A 21,970-nucleotide genomic window follows, 5' to 3' on the forward strand; every position below is an offset into this window, starting at 1 on the left:
CCTAATGTGATGGTATTTCAAGGTGGGGCCTTCGGGAGGTGATTAGGTTTAGATGAGGTTGTAAGAGTGGGTCTCCATGATGGGATTTAGTGGCCTTACAAGAGGGATCAGAACTTTCTCTCTCTCTCTTTCTCCTTCTCTTTCTCCAAGAGCACACAAAGATGAAGTCATGTAACGGTCATGTAACGACACGGTGAGAAGGCAGCCTGGTCTTGAACTTCCAGTCTCCAGACTGGAAGAAAATACATTTTGGGGCACCTGAGTGGCTCAGTCAGTTAACTGTCTGCCTTCAACTCAGGTCATGATCCCAAGATCTGCATGGGGTAAGGGGCAATCAGCAGGGAGTTTGCTTCTTCCTTTCCCTCTTGCTCTCACTGTCTACCACTCATGCTAAAATCTTTAAAAAAAAAAAAAAAAATTTCTGCTGTTGAGGTCACCCTGTCTATGGTATTTTGTTACAGCAGCCAGAGCTGACTGACCATACTACAACCCAATCTTTACCCATGTGGAAAAGTAGGGATCTTCAATATTTTTAGGGCCATGGGTACTTTTAGCAGTCTGGCAAAGCCTAACGAACCCCATCTCAGAATACCATTTTAAATGTTATTACTAAATAGGGGCGCCTGGGTGGCTCAGTTGGTTAAAGCCTCTGCCTTCGGCTCAGGTCATGATCCCAGGGTCCTGGGATCGGGCCCCGCATTGGGCTCTCTGCTCAGTGGGGATCCTACTTCCCTTCCTCTCTCTCTGTCTGCCTCTCTGACTACTTGTGATCTCTGTCAAATAAATAAATAAAATCTTTTAAAAAATAATAAATAAATAAATAGATAGATAGATAAATGCACCAAATATTATATGTTAACAAACTAGAATTTAAATTAAAAATTGGAAAAAACTGGGGTGTCTGGGTGGCTCAGTGGGTTAAAGCCTCTGCCTTCAGTTCAGGTCATGACCCAGGGTCCTGGGATTGAGCCCCGCATCGGGCTCTCTGCTCAACAGGGAGCCTGCCTCCCCCTCTCTCTCTGCCTGCCTCTCTGCCTACTTGTGATTTCTGTCTGTCAAATAAATAAAAAATCGTTTAAAAAAATTGGAAAAAATAAATGGAATAATATATTTTGCATATATATATGACAAATAAAATATATATAACAAATAAAATACAAAATAAAATAAAATGAAATAATAAATGTACCAAATATAGGGGCACCTGGCTGGCTCTGTCAGTAGAACATGGGACTCTTGATCTCAGGGTTGTAAGATTGAACCCCATGTTGGGTGAAGAGATTACTTAAAAAAAATAAATAAACTCTTAAAAATAAATACAAATGGGCATACAGTTATAATACTAAAAACCAAATTTGTGCTAGAATAATACATGAGCATCTTCATTAGCACATTAAATAATAAGACCTAGTGGCCGATCCTGCAGATTCACTGCTGCAATTTCAAAGTAGTGATGAGCATGAGTGATATTCCAAGATAATACAACCAGAAGGGAAAGGAAAATATCTGATTTTCCTGGGGATGAAGACACAGGTTTGGCTAATCCTAACGGGTGCCATTGCTCCCATTCATCGTGGAAGGAAGTGCCAAATTTCATCTAGAGGTTAGAGAAAATGTAGCTGTACTTTCCCCCAGGCACAGGGGTCTCCTGCAGAGGAGCATGTGCAGAGAGGGGGTTTGGTACCTTCTATGCTGCGAATGTCCTCCCGCCACAGCTCCAGGTGGGTGGTCATCTCACGAGCCTTCCCTATGAACCTCTTCCAAGACTTGCTGCTGTACCGTTTCCACTGGTCCCACTCAGATAAATACTTCATTTGGGTCTCCTGAATGTTCCTGTGTTAAAAAACAATATGACAGGGGTGCCTGGGTGGCTCAGTGGGTTAAAGCCTCTGCCTTCAGCTCAGGTCATGATCCCAGGGTCCTGGGATTGAGCTCCATTTCAGGCTCTCTGCTCAGCAAGGAGGCTGCTTCCCTTCCTCTCTCTCTGCCTGCCTCTCTGCCTACTTGTGATCTCTGCCTGTCAAATAAATAAATAAAATCTTTTTTAAAAAATTAAGGAAAAAAACCCAACATGACAATGATCATTAAGGCGTCCTTAAGCCTCGGCATCAAATAAAACCCCATCCAAGAGGATGTGGAAAACCTAGAGCCTTCCTACACTGCTGGTAGAAATGTACAATGGTGTGCCCCTAGGGAAAAGAGCCTGGATATTCCTCAACACGTTAAACACAGAATTACCACTATGACCCAGCGATTCCACTCCTAGGCAGATATTCCCAAAGAACTGAAAACAAGGGGGGTCCCAAACAAAAACTTGCACATTGCAGCACTATTCACAATAGCCAAAAGGTGGAAACAACCCAAATGCCCACCAACAGATGAATGGACAAAAAAACCGAGGCATATCCATCCATACCATGAAGTGCCGTTCAACTGTAAAAAGGAATAACATACGGATACATGCCATAGCTTGGCTGAGTCTTGAAAACATTATGCTAAGTGAAAGAAGCCAGGTACAAAAGATCATATATTGTATGATTCTATTTACCTGAAATGTCCAGAATGGCAATATCTACAGACAAAGAGTAGATCAGGGGTTAGCAGGGGTGAGGGGAGGGGAAACAGGGAGGGATTGCAGATAACAACGAGGCTCTACACGGCTGCAGAGCCAGAAGCTGGAACGAGCCTGGGTCCCTGAATGACTACAAAATTCCCCCTTGATCTGAAGCCAGAACTGATGTGAATAAGAAACAAACTTCTAATATGTTGAGCTACTACATGTTTGGGTAACTTTGTCGCTGCAGCTTGGCTGACCCTGAGTCATACATTTCTAATTACGTGAACTCTTCAGGAAATGCATTCCATGCATAAAGCACACCTCTGCCCAAAACATACATCAGATGGCTTCTAGATGCCACCGAACAAACCTTAGCCTCCGCTTCTCGGAGATGTTCAGTGCATACTTCCGAATCGACTGGCTATTGAAGTTTTCAGTGATTCCTCCCTCCAGCTGGGAGCTGTAAGAGTCTGTTGGCTTCAGCAAAGTGCCACTTTGCTTGTCTCGGGAAAGAATGGTTGTCCTCCTGCGTGCAATGGACCGATAGCTTGGCAATTCTTGAAGGAAATTAACAGGTGGAGAAGAAAAGCCACTGGAATCCACAGAGAGGTTCTCTGGGCAAGAAGAAAAAGAGAACCATCATTGACCACAGTGAGCTTGGGAGCCAATTAAAAAAAAAAAAATCTTTGCATACCTAAATTGTGCAGATGGTCACTAGCTTGCATTTGTACTTTCATTATTCTATTTACCAGGATGGTGATCGGGACAACACTATCATCTGCAAACAGTTCACTTTCAGCAGCTGTGTGTGCAAATATGCTTTAGGTTACATAATATCTAGGTTCTAGTGTTTGGATGCAGCCACTAGCTAGATGCTCTCTGCTTAATGGGGAGTTATCTGAACTTGTTTACATTTGTCAGATGGGACCAGTCCTATTTGCCCCAACTATCTTTCTAAAGTATAGGCTATAATGATTTGTAGAACTCCGAAATAAAGCATTACGCAAATGCATAGTGATACCGTAAACAGTAACAATAATAATAGTATTGACAGAGAACTTCCTGTGCACCAGGCACTGTGTTAGGAGCGTCACATGCACTCATGGATCTGGGCTGGCTGTGCGATCTGCTCAGACCAACAGAATGCAGCAGAAGTGATGCTGGCCAGTTCTAAGCCTTATCAGCTTCTCTGCTCTCTGGATCCCAGCTGCTGCCATGTGAACAAGCGCAAGCTGACCTGCTAAAGGTTAAAACCACTGGAGCAGGGACGATCACCCCAGCTGAGACCATCCCAGGCCGGCCTGCAGCCAGCTGTCACTCAGCTGACCACAGAGGCTCACACATATTGAGGTAGGTACAATTATCAATCCCATTTTACAGATGAGAAGGTTGATGGGTTGCCCAATCCCATGCCCAGGTCCTCAAAGCTCTGCATGGTCGGACACTCATCTGTGTCTAGAGGGCTCTTTGCTCCCCAACTACATATTTTTTAAGATCTTTCAGATACTAAGATGGTCTCCTCCTCCCATGTCCTCTTCCTCAGAGCCTTTGTATATGCTGTTCCCACTGTCTAAAATGAACTTACCACACCTATTTATCCTTTTAGCTCTGACTCACATGTCACTTCCTTAGGGAAACTGCCTCTGCCCCACTGCACTATTACAGGTACCTTGTTACACATCCCCCACACACACACACTAAGTCCTTTATAGCATGTAACAATTTGTAAATAAATATATAATATTTGCAAATAAATTTGTGTGACTGTGTGAGTACATCTGTCTCCTCTAGGAGACTGGAAGAAAGTTCTCAGAGGGCAGGAACTGGGATGATGTCTTCACCACTGCACCCCAGGACCTAGCATCATCCTTGATTCAGAAAGTAATTTAATAAATGCTCATTGGGAGGATGGATGGATGGATGGATGGTTGGTTGGATGGATGGTAGGATGGGAAGATGGATGGATGGATGAATGGATGGGTGGGAAGATAGATTGAAAGATGGATGGATGGATGGATGGATGGATGGATGGTTGGATGGATGGATGGATGGATGGATGGTTGGTTGGATGGATGGTTGGATGGATGGTTGGAAGGGAAGATGGATGGATGGATGAATGGATGGGTGGGAAGACAGATTGAAAGATGGATGGATGAATGGATGGACGGATGGGTGGATGGATGGATGGTTAGAAAGATGGATAGATGAACAGATGGATTGCTAATTTGCCCATGCTTAATCTGTGAGTAGGGGCACTGAAAACAGAACCAGGTCTGCCTGACTCAGAAATCTGTATTTGTTCTACTACATCAGGCCACTGTTGGAGGCCAAGTTTTGCTGTGGCTTATGCTGTGGTCTAAGAAGGGAGGGCCTTCTACTGAAGCTGAGGGACACCACCTTCAAGATGGGTTTTATGCCTGATCCAATTTTAGTTGTGGAAAGATTACTTTAATGGAGAAAGGACACAGGGAGTGGAAGTAGGAAACAGCCATAATTACCTAAGCAATTACCTCTATAGGCAGCAAAACTTCTAAGGCTTAATATTAGATGCTAAGGGGGGCCTGGGTGGCTCAGTGGGTTAAGCCGCTGCCTTCAGCTCAGGTCATGATCTCAGGGTCCTGGGATCGAGTCCTGCATCGGGCTCTCTGCTCAGCAGGGAGCCTGCTTCCCTATCTCTCTCTTTCTCTGGCTGCCTCTCCATCTACTTGTGATTTCTCTCTGTCAAATTAATAAATAAAATCTTAAAAAATATATTAGATGCTAAATTGCTTGGGTTTGAATCCTATCTCAGTCGATCATTAGTGTGTGTGTCTTTGGGAAAGTTACTTAACCTTTGAACTTCAGTTTCCTCATCTCAAATATTCATTCAACAAATGTATCTACCATGTGTCCTATCTGGAGCTAGAGATACTGCCGTGAACAAAGCAAATGCCCTATTCACATGGCACTTACATACTGAGGAGGGGGCTGGGGAAGATTAGACAGTAAACAGGTGATGAATATTATGTCAGGAGGTGGTAAGTGCAAAAACAAAAACAGAGTGGGGTAAGGAGACACGTGATAGTCAGAATGCACCAGTTCTGAGAAGGTGGGTCAGGTATGGTCTCCATACTAAAGTAGTATTTAAGCTGAGGCTGAACAGAGGGCATAAGCTCTGTGGATATTTGGGGAAGGGCATCCCAGGAGAGGGAAACAGCAAGTGTAAAGGCCCTGAGGCAGGGTGTGTAAGGTGGGCTCGACGACGAGAATGGAGACCTATGTGGTTGGAGAAGAGTGAATGAACAGGAACTTCATAGTCTCTGTTGTTGTTGACCTCTGATGAGCCACGCCAGCCCCTCCACAGTCCCCTGTGTTGAATCTGTGTTATATCTGTGACTTGCTTTAGCCAGAGGTTGCAACAGAAATGTTGCTCTGCCAATTCTAGCCTCAAGCCTTAAAAGGGCCTGGAAGTTCCCACTTCTGTGCAGTTGGGACCCCAAAGTGGCCATGTAAGAAGTCTGGCAATGCTGCTGGGACCATCATGTGGAGAGGAAGAGGCCCCAAATGTCCCAAGAAGAGACCCAAGGAAACAGCGAGAACCATAGTCTCTGCCTCTGACCTCAGTGAGCTGTTGCAGCCAGCCCCCAGCCCTTGGGCCATCCTCATGGAGCACCACCATGGACATGAAGAGGCCTTCTGGAAGCTCCAGACCCAACAGACATGACATACAGCAGAGCAAACCATCTCTTCCATGCCCTGCTGATTCTGGCGCACAGAATGAGCAGAAACAATAAAACAGCATAAGCCATCACGTTTGAAGTAGTGTGTTAACAACAGGTAGATGGGACAGGGAGCATGGAAAAGCAGAGGTTAGAGAGGTGCCTGGGGCCAGACTGAGTCAGACTCTGTGGGCTGGCTGTGACGCTTGAATGTGGGGGACGGAGGGCTTGGAGCCAAAGCCCATTGAGACCTGACCATATTTTCAAGAATCACCCTGGAGGCTGCTGGGCCAAGCACGGGACCCATGGGGCAGGGGTTGGGGGGGTGGGAGCAGCTTCTGAGCATTAAAGGCAACCACATGGGGAGAAACACTCAGCATAGCCACTGGCACACAGTGGGCTCCATCAGTATACTTAGAGCTAATAGGAGGAGGGAGCCCTGGGCGGGGGGGGGGGGGGGGGGAAACCAGCCAAGGCCTCGCTCTGTGAGCAGGAGTCTGACAGTGCAGATTTGTAACGCTGGCCTCTCTGATGAGCATGTTCAGACACAACGGGACAGCTGTCCCACTGCAGATGACACATAGACACGCGCCTGGAGCCCTGCCAGCTGCCGGGTGCAAGCGGGTGAGTCTCACTCAACCTTCCACTTCCCTGCTCCCGCACACCCAGAGGATGTGATCCACTTCCATTAGTAACAGCGGGCGTGGGGGCCTGGAGGCTAAAGGGTCCAGGCCCTGGCTGGAGGCCACTCCTTCTGGAGAGCAACAAAGAGCTCTTATTAACCGCAAACAAAGGTCTTTGAATACAGAGCACCACCCAGCAACTGAATATTCAGCAACTGTAGGGTCAGGAACCAGGGCAGGAGCTGGAGCCTGGGTTGGCTTGTCACCCACTAGCCAGGCCACCCCAGGCAAGACAATGACTGCCTCAGGGTCACATGTTTTTCTTTCTCAGGAATGGGGAATATGATATCACGGACCTCATCAGCGTGATCATAACAGGGCATTGCAAACCACACGAATAATATTAGCTAGGATTTACGAAGCCTGTACCTTGTGCTAGGCTATGGGAGGTACTCAGTATGCTTCAATAGAATCATCCCATTTTGTGGATGAAGAAGCTGAGGTCTGCAGAGGTGAAGGGCCTTGCCCACGCACCCAGCTAAGTAGTGTTGGAATAAGCAACCTGTCACAGGTCTGCCGAATGCCAAAGCTGTAGTCCTTAGCATGACATGATTCAGTGGGCCACGGATTTGAAAGTGCTCTGTGAACACTAAAGATAGAAATTATTTCATGGTTCCTCTCTATACTCCTATTCATATTCCATAACAACAGTCCCTGGTGGAAAACTGTAGTTTCAAAATGGCGGCCACTGAAGGGGAATGACTTATCCTCTTCAGACATTCTTGGGAAGTGCTTCATCTTCAAACAGAGAAAAAAAATCACAAGCCTACCTTTGAACACAGGCATCACTCTTTCTGTCACGAAGATCCACCTTCCCTCATTTTCACACAGGACCACACATCTGTCAAAGCATGACATCACCTGATTTCCCACGCCCACCTGCAGCGGTAGCCAGGGAAGGCTTCACTGGCCTGGCTTTTCAACAGGGAAATTGGGGCTCCGAGAAATGGCGGCTCGCCCAAGGCTTTGCTATCATGACAGACTCCGGTTCTACCTTCTTAGAAAGACAGGCTGCATCATCTCTCAGAGCCCTGCTTTTTTCTCATCCTTCGAGAATAAGAATATCTCCTTACAGCTACTGTCAGATAGCCTCCTGAGTTGGTCCAGCTGAGAGTGTCGTCGTCGGCACAGCCAACGAGGTCCTGTGCTCAGTGTGTGGCAGCCTGTTGGCCATTTGTATGGGAGGCAGGAGGGTTTTTGAGACATTGGGGGGGCCTCCATCTAGGAATGTCTAGAATCTGTTGACCATTGGAACCGGATTTCAGCAACTAGGAGATTCTTATTTAGGTGGGAGGATGACTGGGTAATTTCAGGAGATGTGGGGTCAGGGGTGGGCATGAAGTATGTCTTTGGATATCTGGCATCCTTCCAGGGTAAGGAAAAAGTTAACCTCTCAGACTTAGAGCAGTGTCTTGCTCATGGAGAGCCCTCCATCTGAAGGATGAATGAATGAATGGGCAGAGGAATGGGCACCTGGAGGGCCTCCTTCCGTCCCAACTTTCTTGGCAGCTCTTTCCACAGGCCGTGAGATCCTACCCATAGGCACGGACACTCCCAGGATGTGGGCACAGGCCAACTGTGACCTAAATGGGACTAAAACCACCACCAGCCTCCCTCGAGTGCCTGCCAAGAACCTAGCCCAACCGTATTTGGTGCTGGGTTCACATCAGGGTTTTTCTTTCCCCTTGCAGAATCACGGAAACTCCCGGCACTAAGGGACCTTCTGGGTCATCTGGTTCAGGCCTCTCGCCAGCTGCTGGGGGAATGAGTTCTGTTTGACAAAGTGCACGGAGCACCTCTCTGCAGGAGGCTCTAGAGAAGAGGGTTTTGCAGACTTGCTGCCTGCCTCAGTGAGCTTTCACTCGCCCCTTCTGCCCTATCTCCCCAGTGCCCCACCCACTGCAATCATCCCTAGTCCTATCCTCCTGCCGAACTGTTTACTTGCACCTTGTCTCTGACCTTCTCCCTCCCCATGCTTAGGACTAGCAACCTTCAGGGGCACGGAGCCCATCTCTGTCCTGCACTGCTGAGTCCCCAGGGTCTAGCACAGAACCCAACACACAGTGGATGCTCGATAAACACCTGCTGAATGAATGAATGAATGAATGAATCTTGTCCATGGGATACAGGCAATGTTGGCTCACCTACCAGGCAGACCAAAGCATGTGCTTAGCACACTAGCAAAGCAGGGGTACCAGAAAGAGAGAAAAACATTAAGGAATTTAACCACTGAATATTCTTTTCTGTATGGATGATATATACTCTTTTTTCACAATTAAACAAAAATTTAGAGGAAGAAAAATAAGCTGGCAAGAAATAAGGATTGGGATATTGATGGTATGTTATATCCTTCTATTTAAGGTACTTCACACAAACGAGCCTTACTAGAAGCAAGCTTTGCTGTGACCAAGAAATGATCAAATGACTTGGGTACATCCATTGTGAGGTTACCAATAAGGCAATGTAGACATTGATTTCAAAACTTTTTGGACTTCTTTCCACTCAGATTCTTTGACATTGTTATTTTGGATGCTAACTGGAGGTAGAGGACCTCAAATAATTTGTGCTCACAACTCATCCTAACCCTAAACCAAGGGGTCACAGTTGAAGGGATCTAGTTGAAGCCGCTAGGACATCTCCACCAAGTGGTCCAAGGCCAGAGTTTTATTACTGTCCTCCTCATGGAAAGGCCACACGCCTGCCCATCCATCCATCCATCCATCCAGTCGCTCACTCCAAAACATTTACTGAGTAACTGCTAGGTGCCAGCCAAGCATTGTTCTAAGACTGGGACATAGCCTTGAATACATCCCACAAATTCCCTTGCCTTTAATGGGACTTATATTCTAGCCAGAGGAGACCAACAGCACTCAAGTTAAGAACAATATATTTCAGATGCTGACAGTGCATGGAGAAAAATAAAGCAGGGATGGGTTTAAGCAAAGGCTACAGGAAGGGAGGGAAAGAGCCACATGGCTATCCAAGGGAGAGAGAAGAGCAAGGGCAAAGGCCCTGAGGCAGGACTGTGCCCGGTCAATTTAAGGAACAAGGAAGGCCAGTGTGGCTGAAGGAGAGTCAGCAGAGAGAAGAGTGATGGGGTAAGAGATATGGGAAGAAACAGGCCAGACCACACAGGGTCTGCGGGCCATGGTGAGGACTCTGGCTTTTGGTCTAGTAAGGTGGGAGCCATGCGGAGTTTTGAGCAGCGGCACGACATGATCTTACTCAGATTTAACAAGATCTTTCTGGCTGGCCCCGTGGCTATTTCTGTCCTTGAGCTGCACAGCTTGGCATGGCTATATCCCATGCCAGGGCATCATATGTCAGGCTGCACTGTCTTTTTGCAATGATGGACATGTTCTGTATCTGCACTGTCCAGTAGTCCACGTGGACCACCAGCCACACGTGGCTACTGAGCAATTGAAATGTGGCTGGTAAGACTAAGGAATTTTTAGTTTTATCAGACGTCATTAAATTTATATTGCATAGCTCCATGTGGCCAGTAGCTACTGGACTGGACAAGGTAGAGAGGCTTCGTTCTTCACAGTCCAAAGCCTGGTCCCAGAGGGGAGGAGCCAGGGGCCTTGGGAGCCTCCTCCATCTGCCAGACTTCAGAACTAACTGCCAGGCTGGGAGAACCTGTATGAATCATGCTACCTGGCCCCTGGGTGGGGCCTAGGGACTGGCTGGGGCCAAGGCTTTATGACCAGATGAGCAAACAGTCTTCATGAGGAGTGACTAACTGGGTAATCAGAGTGACGCTGGGCCCTGGACCCGAATCTCCTGGCTTTCAGGTGGGTGGGGCATCCGGTGGGCTATCTGGGGAGCAATCACTGTGATTCTGTCTGTCTGGGGAGGAGACAGACAGGACAGACAGAGTGGTTCAGAGCACCTCCTCCAAAGCCCACAACCTGGAGTCAAATCTCAGGCCTACTTGTTACCTTATTGACCATTCCTTGCCTCAGTTTCCCCACTTACAAAATAGCGATAGGAGTTCCCACCTGACAGGACCACCCTGAGGATTAGGCGGCTACTAGACACTTAGAAAAAGGTCAGCAAACCTTACAATTTCCTTACTATCATCACCCAGGCTCTTGCCACAATTACTCGTCTCTGCCATTGTTGCAGAAAAGCAGCCAAAATCCACAAATGAATGGGCATGATTGTGTTCTAATAAAACTTTATTTATTAAAAATAGGTGGCAGGCTGGATTTGGCCCGTGGGCTGTAGTGTGCAGACTCCTGGCGTAGAGCAGTGCCTGGCATACTGTGCTATACATCAGGTTATTTACTGAAGAACTCAATGTACAGAAAGGTTTCATGTTTGCTGTGAGGGATTCTCGCTACTCCTTATGTGGAATGTTTCTCTTCCTGACCAAGACTCTTCCAAAAAAGATTTCCAACGTTCCTGGAAGCAACAACAAAAACAACTAGACTTCACTGAGCATTTACCAGGCACCATGATTATGTCAAACCATTTATATACTTAGCTCCCATGATCCTTACCATCATGTCACTGCATGGGTCCTTCTTTTTTTTTTTTAAGGATTTGATTTATTTATATGACAGACAGAGATCACAAGTAGGCAGAGAGGCAGGCAGAGAGAGAGGAAGGGAAGCAGGCTCCCCACTGAGCAGAGAGCCCAACGCAGGGCTCGATCCCAGGACCCTAGGATCATGACCTGAGCCAAAGGCAGAGGCTTTAACCCACTGAGCCACCCAGGCACCCCTGCATAGGTCCTTCTTGAGTGTTACCTTCATCTTGCAATAAACAAGTTCAGAAAAAAAAAAAAGAAGAAGAAGAAGTTCAGAGAACTTTGCACAAGGTCAAGCCAAAGTCTGACACTCCCGGCAATTAGCATGGTACCTGGCACATCATAAATCAAATAAACATCTCTCAAATGAACACACGGACACATTAATGTCCTTCTATTTCAGCAGCTCGTCAGTAACTTCTCAGAGCCTCAGTTTCCAGGGGTGTAAAATGGGCAAATCACACTTGGTGAGTTGTGGTGAATAATTTAAGAAATCTACGTGAGTCCAAAGCCAAACTGCTGACCGGCCAACTGGATCCTCAGGAACCGGCTCCCGCCTGCCTGACTTCATCCCCTCTTCTTCTCCTCTAGGCTCCAGGCTGAGCCCTCCTCAAATACACCAAGGTCATGCCCACCTCCACCCCAGAAGCCCATACCTCAGCGAGACTTCTCTGATCACCTCAGCTAAGTAGGGCCTCTCCCTCTCTAGCTCATCACCCCTTTACTTCCTTCTCAGCAGTTACGCTTAGCTGTTAACTACCCTATTTTCTTCTTTACCTGTTCAGCGAGTGTCTCCCCTGCTTGGCCAGACACTTCTGGAAAGCATGTCTTTGGCCTGTCCCTCTCACTACTTGGTTCCTCGCCTGGTACTGGGTCACGGTTCATGCAGGGTCAGTTCCCTTCCTCCTCCTCCTCCTCCTCCTGCTGCTGGTGGCGGGGTGGGTGGGTGGAGGGAGCCCCACCAAAGGTCTGGGTGGTCCCACACTCAAACAAAGCTCCTTTAAAAAGCAACCAGACACAATAAAGCTTACAACACTGAAAAGTCATTTCCCCCTTTTATCCCTCTAAATTCTTCACTTCCTGAAAAACAAAACAAAACAAAACAAGTCAAAGAGGGCCTTTGGGCCTAATCTGGCCTGAGTTGCTGGGCAGAACTCACTCAGCCTCTTCAGACAGAGGGGGGAAAACACAACTCAAGTCAGATGGCTAGCTGGCTTACCAGAGAACCATTGTGGCCTTTCGTGCCCTTTCATTACCTTCCGTGGCCTGTGCAGTCTCTGGCTGTGTCTAGACCTGCAGAAGATCCCTTTCTCCTGGGGAACCTTTAAGGGTGACAAGTCACCCTGATGCATGGGCTTAGCAGATAAAGGGAACAAAATAAATACCGCGGGATTAATGGTTACTGTCTTCCAGTTTAAGACAATGTGTCAGACTAAAACAACCCAAATAGTTGCCTAACTATATAACTAATAGCATAACCCCGAAAATACAGGTATACGGCATATGAAATCATCAAGGTTGGGCGCCTGGGTGGCTCAGTGGGTTAAGCCGCTGCCTTCGGCTCAGGTCATGATCTCAGGGTCCTGGGATCGAGTCCCGCATCAGGCTCTCTGCTCAGCAGGGAGCCTGCTTCCTCCTCTCTCTCTCTGCCTGCCTCTCTGCCTACTTGTGATCTCTCTCTGTCAAATAAATAAATAAAATCTTTAAAAAAAAAAAAAGAAAGAAAAAGAAATCATCAAGGTTTACAATATTGAGGCTAGAGAAGGTCCAAGCAATAATAATATAATAATAACAGTAATAAGACCATTGGAGTGTTCAGCATCTCCCAGGTGTGGTACTCACTCTTCCACGTGCCTATCTCAGTAAATCTTCTCAGGAACCCGGGCACCTGAGTGGCCCAGCTGCTGTGTCCAACTTTAGATTTTGGCTCAGGTCATGATCTCAGGGTCGTGCTATCAAACCCCGGGCGTTGGGCTCCATGCTCAGTGGGGAGTCTGTTTGGATTCTCTCCCTCTGCCCCTCCCCCCCCAGCGCTCTCACTAAAATCAATCAATGTATCTATCAATCTTTTTAAAAAAATCCTCTCAGTGAGCCTTGGCTAAGCATCTACCTTCAGCTAGGGTCATGATCCCAGGGTTCTGGGATCGAGCCCCATGTAGGGCTCCCTGCTGGGAAGCCTGCTTCTCCCTCTCCCACTCCCCCTGCTTGTATTCCTTCTCTCACTGTCTCTCTCTCTCTGTCAAATAAATAAATAAAATCTTAAAAAAAAAATCCTCTCAGCGACTTCTAGCTGATAGGAATACGGCTATTCTCATTTTACAGAGAAGAAAACTGAAGGTCAGAGAGGTAATGGGACTTGCTCAAGGTCACACACCAGATAATCACCCACATTGGGATTTATACTTGGACTGGGCAGATTTCATAAAAACTACTGCCAGATGTCTTCTTTATTTACCTTAACACAAAACAAAAACAAAAACCAAACCAGGTCCTAGCCCCCACTCACAGAAGGAGTATAGAGAGGTAGCTTCGTTTTATTCCTTTACCTTTCCAAATGTTCCTGCTCCAAAGGCCCAGACCGAGTCCCACCCTGCGGAAAATAGGGTCAATCCAAACACAGTCACCCTTCCCCGAGTGCTGCCCGTGGACAAGGAGAGAGGAGAGGCGAGCAGCTCTGAAGCCATCACGTAAGTTGCAATCCTGACTGGTGGCCACATGATGACAATCAGTCCATCTCGGTTGAGTCTGTTGGGTTCCCCTGATGAACTATGGGGTAATGGTCACAGCAAACCCCCACATAAGGGTTAAGAGTCCCTGAGTTTAGGGGCGTCTGGGTGGCTCAGTGGGTTAAGTCTCTGCCTTCAGCTCAGGTCATGATCTCAGGGTCCTGGGATCGAGCCCCACATCGGGCTCTCTGCTCAGCAGGAAGCCTGCTTCCCTCTCTCTCTCTGCCTGCCTCTCTGCCTACTTGTGATCTCTGTCAAATAAATAAATCTTTAAAAAAAAAAAAAAAAAGAGTCCCCGAGTCTGGCCAATCCTCAGAAAGTTAAACACAGAATGACCATAGGATCCAGTGACTCCACTCCTAAGTATATACCCAAGAGAGCTGAAAATAGATGTTCATCAAACACTTGCACACAAGTGCTCACGGCATCCTTTTTCCTAATAGCCCGAAGACGGAAATAATCCATCCATCAATGGATGAACAGACATACAAACAGCGGGATAACCACACAAGGGAATATTACTCAGCTATAAAAACAAATGAAGGACTGCCACATGCTGCCACACAGAGGAGCCTCGGGAACTTTCTTTCTGCTAAGTGAAGAAGTCAGTCACAGAAGGTCACAGTATTGTATGAGCCCATTTATAGGCGATGTCCAGAATCGGGCCATCCGTAGAGATGGAATGCAGATTGCTGGTAGCCAGGGGCTGGGTGGAGGGGAAATCTGGGAGTGATTGCTTAATGGGCACACGGCTCCCTTTGGGGCTGAGGAAAATGTCTAGGAACTGGACAGAGGCAGTGGTTGCACAACACTAATGTACTAAATGTACTAAATGCCACTGAATTGTATGCTTTCAAGTGGTTGATTCTGTTACGTGAATCATACCTCAGTTTAAAAGTCATTGCATGCCAGTTGAAGATGATCTAGGATGAAGTATTTACCGAATGGAATATGATAAACATTTGGTAAACGGGAAAAGCCACCAGGAGTCATTCCATGCAGTAAACATAGAACATGCCAGGAACCAGGGGGCTCAGGGACCTGGGGGTGGGCAAATGCCTCCTGGGGGGTACCTTAGGTAGGGCAGGGTCTTTGCCTCTCTGAGGAGGTGACATTTAAACTGAGATCAGGCAGAGGAATAGTGACTACAAGACCTGAGGAGGAGAACACTGGAAGGGACCAGTAGCCTGGGGCGAAGGGAAAGCAGCGGGTGTTGGGGAGTGATAGCCAGGGGCCGGCTCAAGAGGCAATCCTCTCTAGAGGCCCTGGGAGAAGGTGGTCTTCCAACTTTTATCCTGTCAGAACCTTCATTGATAAGGGTGGAAACTGAGGCAAATCTTGTCTGAACTTGGGTCTGCTCCATTCTGAAATCCCTGCTCTTAAAAATGATATAACTCGGGGCGCCTGGGTGGCTCAGTGGGTTAAAGCCTCTGCCTTCAGCTCAGGTCATGATCCTAGGGTCATAGGATCGAGTCCCGCATTGGGCTCTCTGCTTGTCGGGGAGTCTGCTTCCCCTCTCTCGCCTGCCTCTCAGCCTACTTGTGATCTCTGTCTGTCTGTCAAATAAATAAGTAAAATCTTAAAAAAAAAATGATGTCGGGGCACCTGGGTGGCTAAGTGGGTGAATCCGCTGCCTTTGGCTCAGGTCATGATCTCAGGGTCCTGGGATCGAGTCCCGCATTGGGCTCTCTGCTCAGTGGGGAGCTGCTTCCCTCTCTCTCTCTCTCTGCCTACCTCTCTGCCTACTTGTGATCTCTGTCAAATAAATAAATAAAATATTTTTTTTAAAAATTATATAACTCAAGAGAAGCGAGAATACAGCTCAACAGATGCTTGGGCAGGGTGAATCCTGTGGGCCAGGTGGACACGGATCAGGGACACAGGGTCCAGCCTGCGAGAGGGGAGGTAGTCGGGGAAGGCTTCCAGAAGGAAGTGGCACCGGACTGAAAGAGGAGTATGCCTTATAATGGAACAAGGTGATGAATGGCACCCATGGCAGAGGGAACAGGAGGGGCTTTATAGGCATCTAGAAGCATCATTGGATGAAATCATGAAAGGCATCCCACTCAACTAATATTCCCTGAAGGCCTACTATGCACCAAGCATGGTACTAAGCATGGGACATGATGGTGAGCCAAACAGGCCCAGCCCTTGTCTTCGTTGATGTTATCAACAGCAGTTAACACTTACATGGCGCTGTGGCAGCCAGTCTCCAGGGCCGCTGCCAGTGATCCTCTCTCTGCAAATACCCTGACATTCACACCCTTCCATGGGTCCTTTCTACACTGAACAGGGCTGATCCATGTGACCAATAAGATACTGCAGAAATTTTAAAAATATATATATATACTGCAGAAATAACAGGGTGTGAGGGCCACCTGATTGACTCAGTGGTTAAGCATCTGCCTTCGGCTCAGGTCATGATCTTAGCGTCCTGGGATCGAATCCCACATCAGGCTCCCTGCTTAGTGGGAAGCCTGCTTTCCCTCTCCTAGTCCCCATGCTTGTATTCTCTCTCTTGCTGTGTTTCTCTCTGTCAAATAAATAAATAAATTCTTTAAAAAGAAAAGAAAAGAAATAACAGGGTGTGATCTCCAAGCTCTCCAGATGATAAAAGACATTAGGCTTCTTCCATGCTCTCTCCTGGATCACATGCACCAGGGAAAGCCATGTCCACGGGCACTCAAGCAGCCTCTGGGAGGTCAGTACGGAGAGGCTCCCTGCCAATAGCCAGTGTCCATTTGCCATTCCTATGAGCAAGTCATCTTTGGAAGGGACCTGCCGGCCCCAGGCAAGCTTTCAGAGGATGGGATCCTGGGCCCTCACCATGAATCCGACCTCGTAAGAGACCCTGAGCCAGAACCAGATAGGTCATCTCCAAATTCCTGGCTTGCAGAAACTGTGAGATAAAAGTGATTATCACTATTCTAAGCTTAGAGAAGTTTGGGAATAATTTGTTACACAGTATAGATAATATAAGTACTTACCAAGTTTTTTATGTTAATTAACTCCTAATCCTTATACTGACCTCCTGAAGTAGATACAATCATGACTTCTATTTAATACATAAGGAAGCGGCACCTGTGTGGCTCAGTCAGTTAAGAGTCTGCCTTCAGCTCTGGTCATGTTCCCAGGGTCCTGGGATGGAGCCACGCATTGGGCTCCCCACTTGGCAGGAAGCCTGATTCTCCCTCCCCCACTCCCCCTGCCTGTGTTCCCTCTCTTGCTGTGTCTCTCTCTGTCAAATAAAAATCTTTAAAACACACACACACACACACACAAGGAAAACTGAGGCACGAAGCACTTAAGTTCTTTGCAGAAAGGCAAGACCAGGACATGGAAAATGAGGATTTGCATATGGAAGTCCAGGGTCTAGATTCTCAACCTCTACACCACGGATGCCAATGTGGCTTTGGCTACACTTCATTCATTCCTTCATTCATTCAACACATATCCATCATCTACTATATACCAGACATTGTTCTATATCCTAGGAGAAGAAAACAAAGCCCCTACTTTTCATGGGACCCACATTTGAGAAGGAGAGACAGCTAAGAGACAAGAAAAGCAAACCAGATGACTTCAGATGGTGGTAAGTGCTTTGAAGACATAAGCAAGGAAACCAGTCAGGGGAAGAGAGATGAGGGCTGAGCGCAATGGGAAATCACTGGAAAGTTTTAACTTAAGGGGAACGATATGATCTGTTTCATCATTTAGAAGGATGCATATTTCCCGATCGGTAAACCAGAACTCCTTTGTCTCCTGCCCGGCTCCCACTGTCCTCCCATGATGCCCATACAGCAGGCCACCATTTACAAAGTACAACAAAGTTACAAACACCGTCCCTTCTGAGCCTCCCAGCTATGCTGGTGGATACAAGGTCATTTGTCCGAGGGACAGGAAGACCTTTTAGTCAGAGGGGCCGGTTATGACTCTTCTAAAAGAGATGTCTAGAAAGTCTCCTTTAACACCCAGCAAAGATCCATGATAGATGAATCTCATCATGCCCCCTGTAGGGAAACCAGGGTCAGCATCTTAAAGGGGATGGATTGTGTTAAAATAAGAGGAAGATAAATGGAAACCAACTAGGAAAATACTTGAATGGCTGTCATTAAAAGGCTGACGTTGGGCTGATGTCAGCACTATTAACAAGCTAGAAAATAATTAGCATCAAATGGAACTTGACTTCTGTCTTCTGATTCCTGAGCAAGTTCCCAGGGTTTGGATCTCTCTAAGATGTCTTTCTTCTTCTTTTTCTTCTCCTAAATGTGAAGAACAATCCAGTCATAAGGGCCCCATATCCAAATCCACACCCATGGTTTACTGTAAATCCTTGTAACAAAATTTCTATTCTCAAATTGAAATAGAGGAAACGCTGCTTATAAAACTCACAGCAGGGTCTCGTGTTTTGTTAAGGACAAAGGTAAGACAGGAACGCTATAAGAAGCCTGCCTAGGTACTGGCAGCTTTTCTATTTCAACCGGGTGGCAGTTGTACATGTTTATGTAAAAATCCACAGAGTTTAGACGTCGCCGTAAATTTTACTCCGTAAAAAAAGGAAAAAGGTGATAACACTTGGCTGTCTACCGTTTTTTTGGTGCCTTTCGATGTACCGGGCACGTCACATATTTTTCTCACAATGGATTCTACTAACATCCTAGTCCCATCTTACCGCTGAAGAATCCGAGGCTCAGAGAAGGCAAGCCATTTACCAAAGATACACAGCAATACACAGCCAAGGCGGAATTCGTTTCCAAGTGTGTCTAATGGTAAAGCCTGAAATGTCTGGGAGGCAGTCACCTCGTGCCAAGAATGGTAGGGCTGGCGGGGCTCTCACTCTCTTTTCAGTTACCACCTAAGGGATCCCTAAAGCAGTAACGGGAAGGCACCACACGGTCAGGATTCCCATTCTGATGCTTCTTTTGGGAGAGGGCATGCGCCCTCGGAACTGGGCGACGGCGGGTTGCAGAAGGGAGACCAGGAGGACGAGAAATGCGCTTTTCCCCAAAGCCAGGAGCGCCCGGCGCGGGCAGGTGGCGAGGGGCTGGGCCCGCGCCAAGCTCGCCGCAGCTTGCCCACCGGCCGCCGGGAGCGCGGTCCCCGCCGTCCTACCTGGGTGGATGAAGGTCTGCCTGCTGCGCCTGCCGGGCGGGAGCGCACTGGCACTGGACTCGCTCATGGCTGCGCCCCGCGCCCGGGACAACCGCCGGAGACCCGCTCCGGCCGCTACCACCTCCGCCGCCGCCGCCGCCGCCAGCTCCCCGGAGCCGAATTCCAGGTTCCGGCGCGGACGTCACAGAGGCCGGGGCGGGGCGCGGCGCCGAGACGGCCCTTTTCCCCGCGCGCCGCCGCCGCCGGACCACCGGGGGCCCAGGGTTGGGGGTGGGAGTCCCGGCGGCGGGCGGTGGGAGCAGGGATCCGACCCGCGGCTGCGGAGCCCCTGGCCGGGGAAGGCTCCACCCAGCGGCCGAGATCAGGGGCGACCTCCCGGATGTCTTAACTAAATTTAAAGAGTTATTCATAAAAATTAATAAAAACCGAGACTCTGAACAAGTGTATCTAGTAAGTCAGCTTGTGGGTCCGTAAAGCGGGGCGGCGGGGAAGAGTATTTGTTCTTGTTTGCCAATGCGGTTGGGGTCCTGAGAGGCTCAGGGAGGTGCAAGGGAGGGTCTCTCGATCTAATGGGTTTGGGTTATAAATTTCCCACCAGATCCGTGCTTCATCGCTGGACGTCTATCCATGGCCAGGGTCAAACAAAATTAAAAGTAATCGCTGAGTATAAATAAATGTAAAATGGTTAAGTACATGTAATTCTGTGTGCATTTGTAAATAAATCATTGCCAAATTAAAATAAATAAATGAGGAAGTATAGGTAAATTTCCTGTGCAGGATTTCGGATAATTTATGTAGAAACTTCAAGGAGGTAGAGCCTCACTCTCTACTCTAAACGGGGGCTGCACACTGTGATTTCCTCCCCAACAGGGCAGTATGGCTGCGATCGCAAGTAACTTTACCTGGGTAATACTTGGCAAACACTTTCTCAGACAGACAGTCAAGGTCAACACCCACAGTGATGATGTCACGTTGATGGTATGCGCTCTCAGAATGATGGGATGAGAATCACACTAAAACCTGTCACCCTAGTCCAGTCATAAGGAAACATGGGACAAACCCCACACGTGAGACATTCTAACAGGATCCCTGGTTACTACTCCCCCAAATTGTCAAGTTCATCAAAAAACAGGGACAGTCTGAGAAACTGTGAACAGCTAAGAGGAGCCTTAGGAGAGATGAACCCTGTTAAGTGTAATGGGGATAGGGAAGGGGAGGGATGTGGAACCAAAAAAAGATCATTTAAGCAAACCTGAATAAAGTTGGACTTTAGATAATAAGAACGTGTGAATATTGGTTCTTCTATTGTGAAAAATGTCAAAGGGAGGTAAGATAGTAGTAATCAGAAAAACCGAGTCTGGGTATATGGAACCTATGTCCTATTCTCTCTATGGAAATTCTCTGTACTCCCTGGGCTATTTTCTGTAACTCTAAAGCTGTTCCAAAATAGAAATCTTAAAAAAAAAAAAATTACCTCTAGGGGCGCCTGGGTGGCTCAATGGGTTAAAGCCTCTGCCTTCGGCTTAGGTCATGGTCCCAGGGTCCTGGGATCGAGCCCCACATCGGGCTCTCTGCTCGGCGGGAAGCCTGCTTCCTCTTCTCTCTCTGCCTGCTCTCTGCCTACTTGTGATCTCTGTCTGTCAAATAAATAAATAAAATCTTTTAAAAAATTGCCTCTAAAGTTTGTGGAATGTTGACAAATGATGGCTATTTCTGTCAGGCAGTGCCTCCCTCATCCCATCACTCCCTCATCCCCTTGCTCTACAGAGGCCACCTCCTAGTCCCCAGTCCCAGCCTACAGATCCAGAAGGGGATGGTTGGAACCCAGTGGCCTAAAGGGGGTGGAGTGACCTTAGAGAGGATGTCGTAGAGAAGAACTCCAGGTGTGAATCTCCTTCCTGCTGGTCTCACCTGGCACCTGGCCCTGGTTTGGGTTTGCACCCTGGGCTACGTGGGGCCTTAGATTCTCTCCAAGGCAAGGGAATGAATCCAGGCTCCTGAAGGAGACGCCTTCCTCCCAGGAAAGGACTAATTTTACAGGACTAGAAATTGGGTAGTTCTGGGGCTCCTGGGTGGTTCAGTCCATTAAGCATCTTCTCAGGTCATGATTCCAGGGGCTCCCTGCTCAGTGGGGAGTCTGATGTTCTCTCTCTCTCCCTCTGCTTCTCCGCTCTGCCCTTGTGCTCCCTCTCGCTTACTTTCTCTTTCTCTCTCTCTTTCAAATAAATAAATGAAATCTTATTAAAAAAATAGGGCATTTCTTTGGGAAATGACCATAAAAAAATCTCCTGTTGGAAAGAAATAAGAGAAAGAAGGTTGTCAGCTAGAGAAGCAAATTCAGACAGAAGGACCCTAAGTAAGACAAAACAGAACAAGAATGAAATCATTGATTGCTTAATTGCTTTTAATTGCTTTTATTTCCAAGGAAGGCACATGTCTTGCCACAGTGCCCCCATCTCCTTTTTACTACTTGTTTTGTCTATTTTCTTTTTTAAGATTTTATTCATTTATTTGACAGACAGAGATCACAAGCAGGCAGAGAGGCAGGCAGAGAGAGAGGAGGAAGCAGGTTCCCTGCTGAGCAGAGAGCCTATGATGCTAGGCTCAATCCCAGGACCCTGGGATCATGACCTGAGCTGAAGGCAGAGGCTTTAACCCTC

The 21,970-nt window shown here is 47.5% G+C and overlaps 1 protein-coding gene across 1 annotated transcript in view; it reads right to left on the reverse strand.

Moving 5' to 3' along the window:
* Positions 1-19,433, reverse strand: part of TMC7 (transmembrane channel like 7) — a 54,525-nt gene extending 35,092 nt beyond the window's left edge. Inside the window, exons 1-3 of the mRNA XM_044233104.1 lie at positions 19,311-19,433; positions 2,928-3,171; positions 1,685-1,833 (exon numbers count right to left, since the gene is read on the reverse strand). Coding sequence (XP_044089039.1) covers positions 1,685-1,833; positions 2,928-3,171; positions 19,311-19,377 — 460 coding nt within the window. The 5' untranslated portion in view covers positions 19,378-19,433. The remainder of the gene's footprint in view (positions 1-1,684; positions 1,834-2,927; positions 3,172-19,310) is intronic.
* Between the last annotated feature and the right edge of the window lie 2,537 nt (positions 19,434-21,970).

This window comes from Neovison vison, chromosome 14 (assembly GCF_020171115.1).
Source record: "Neovison vison isolate M4711 chromosome 14, ASM_NN_V1, whole genome shotgun sequence".
In the NCBI taxonomy this organism is placed as follows: Eukaryota; Metazoa; Chordata; class Mammalia; order Carnivora; family Mustelidae; genus Neogale; species Neogale vison.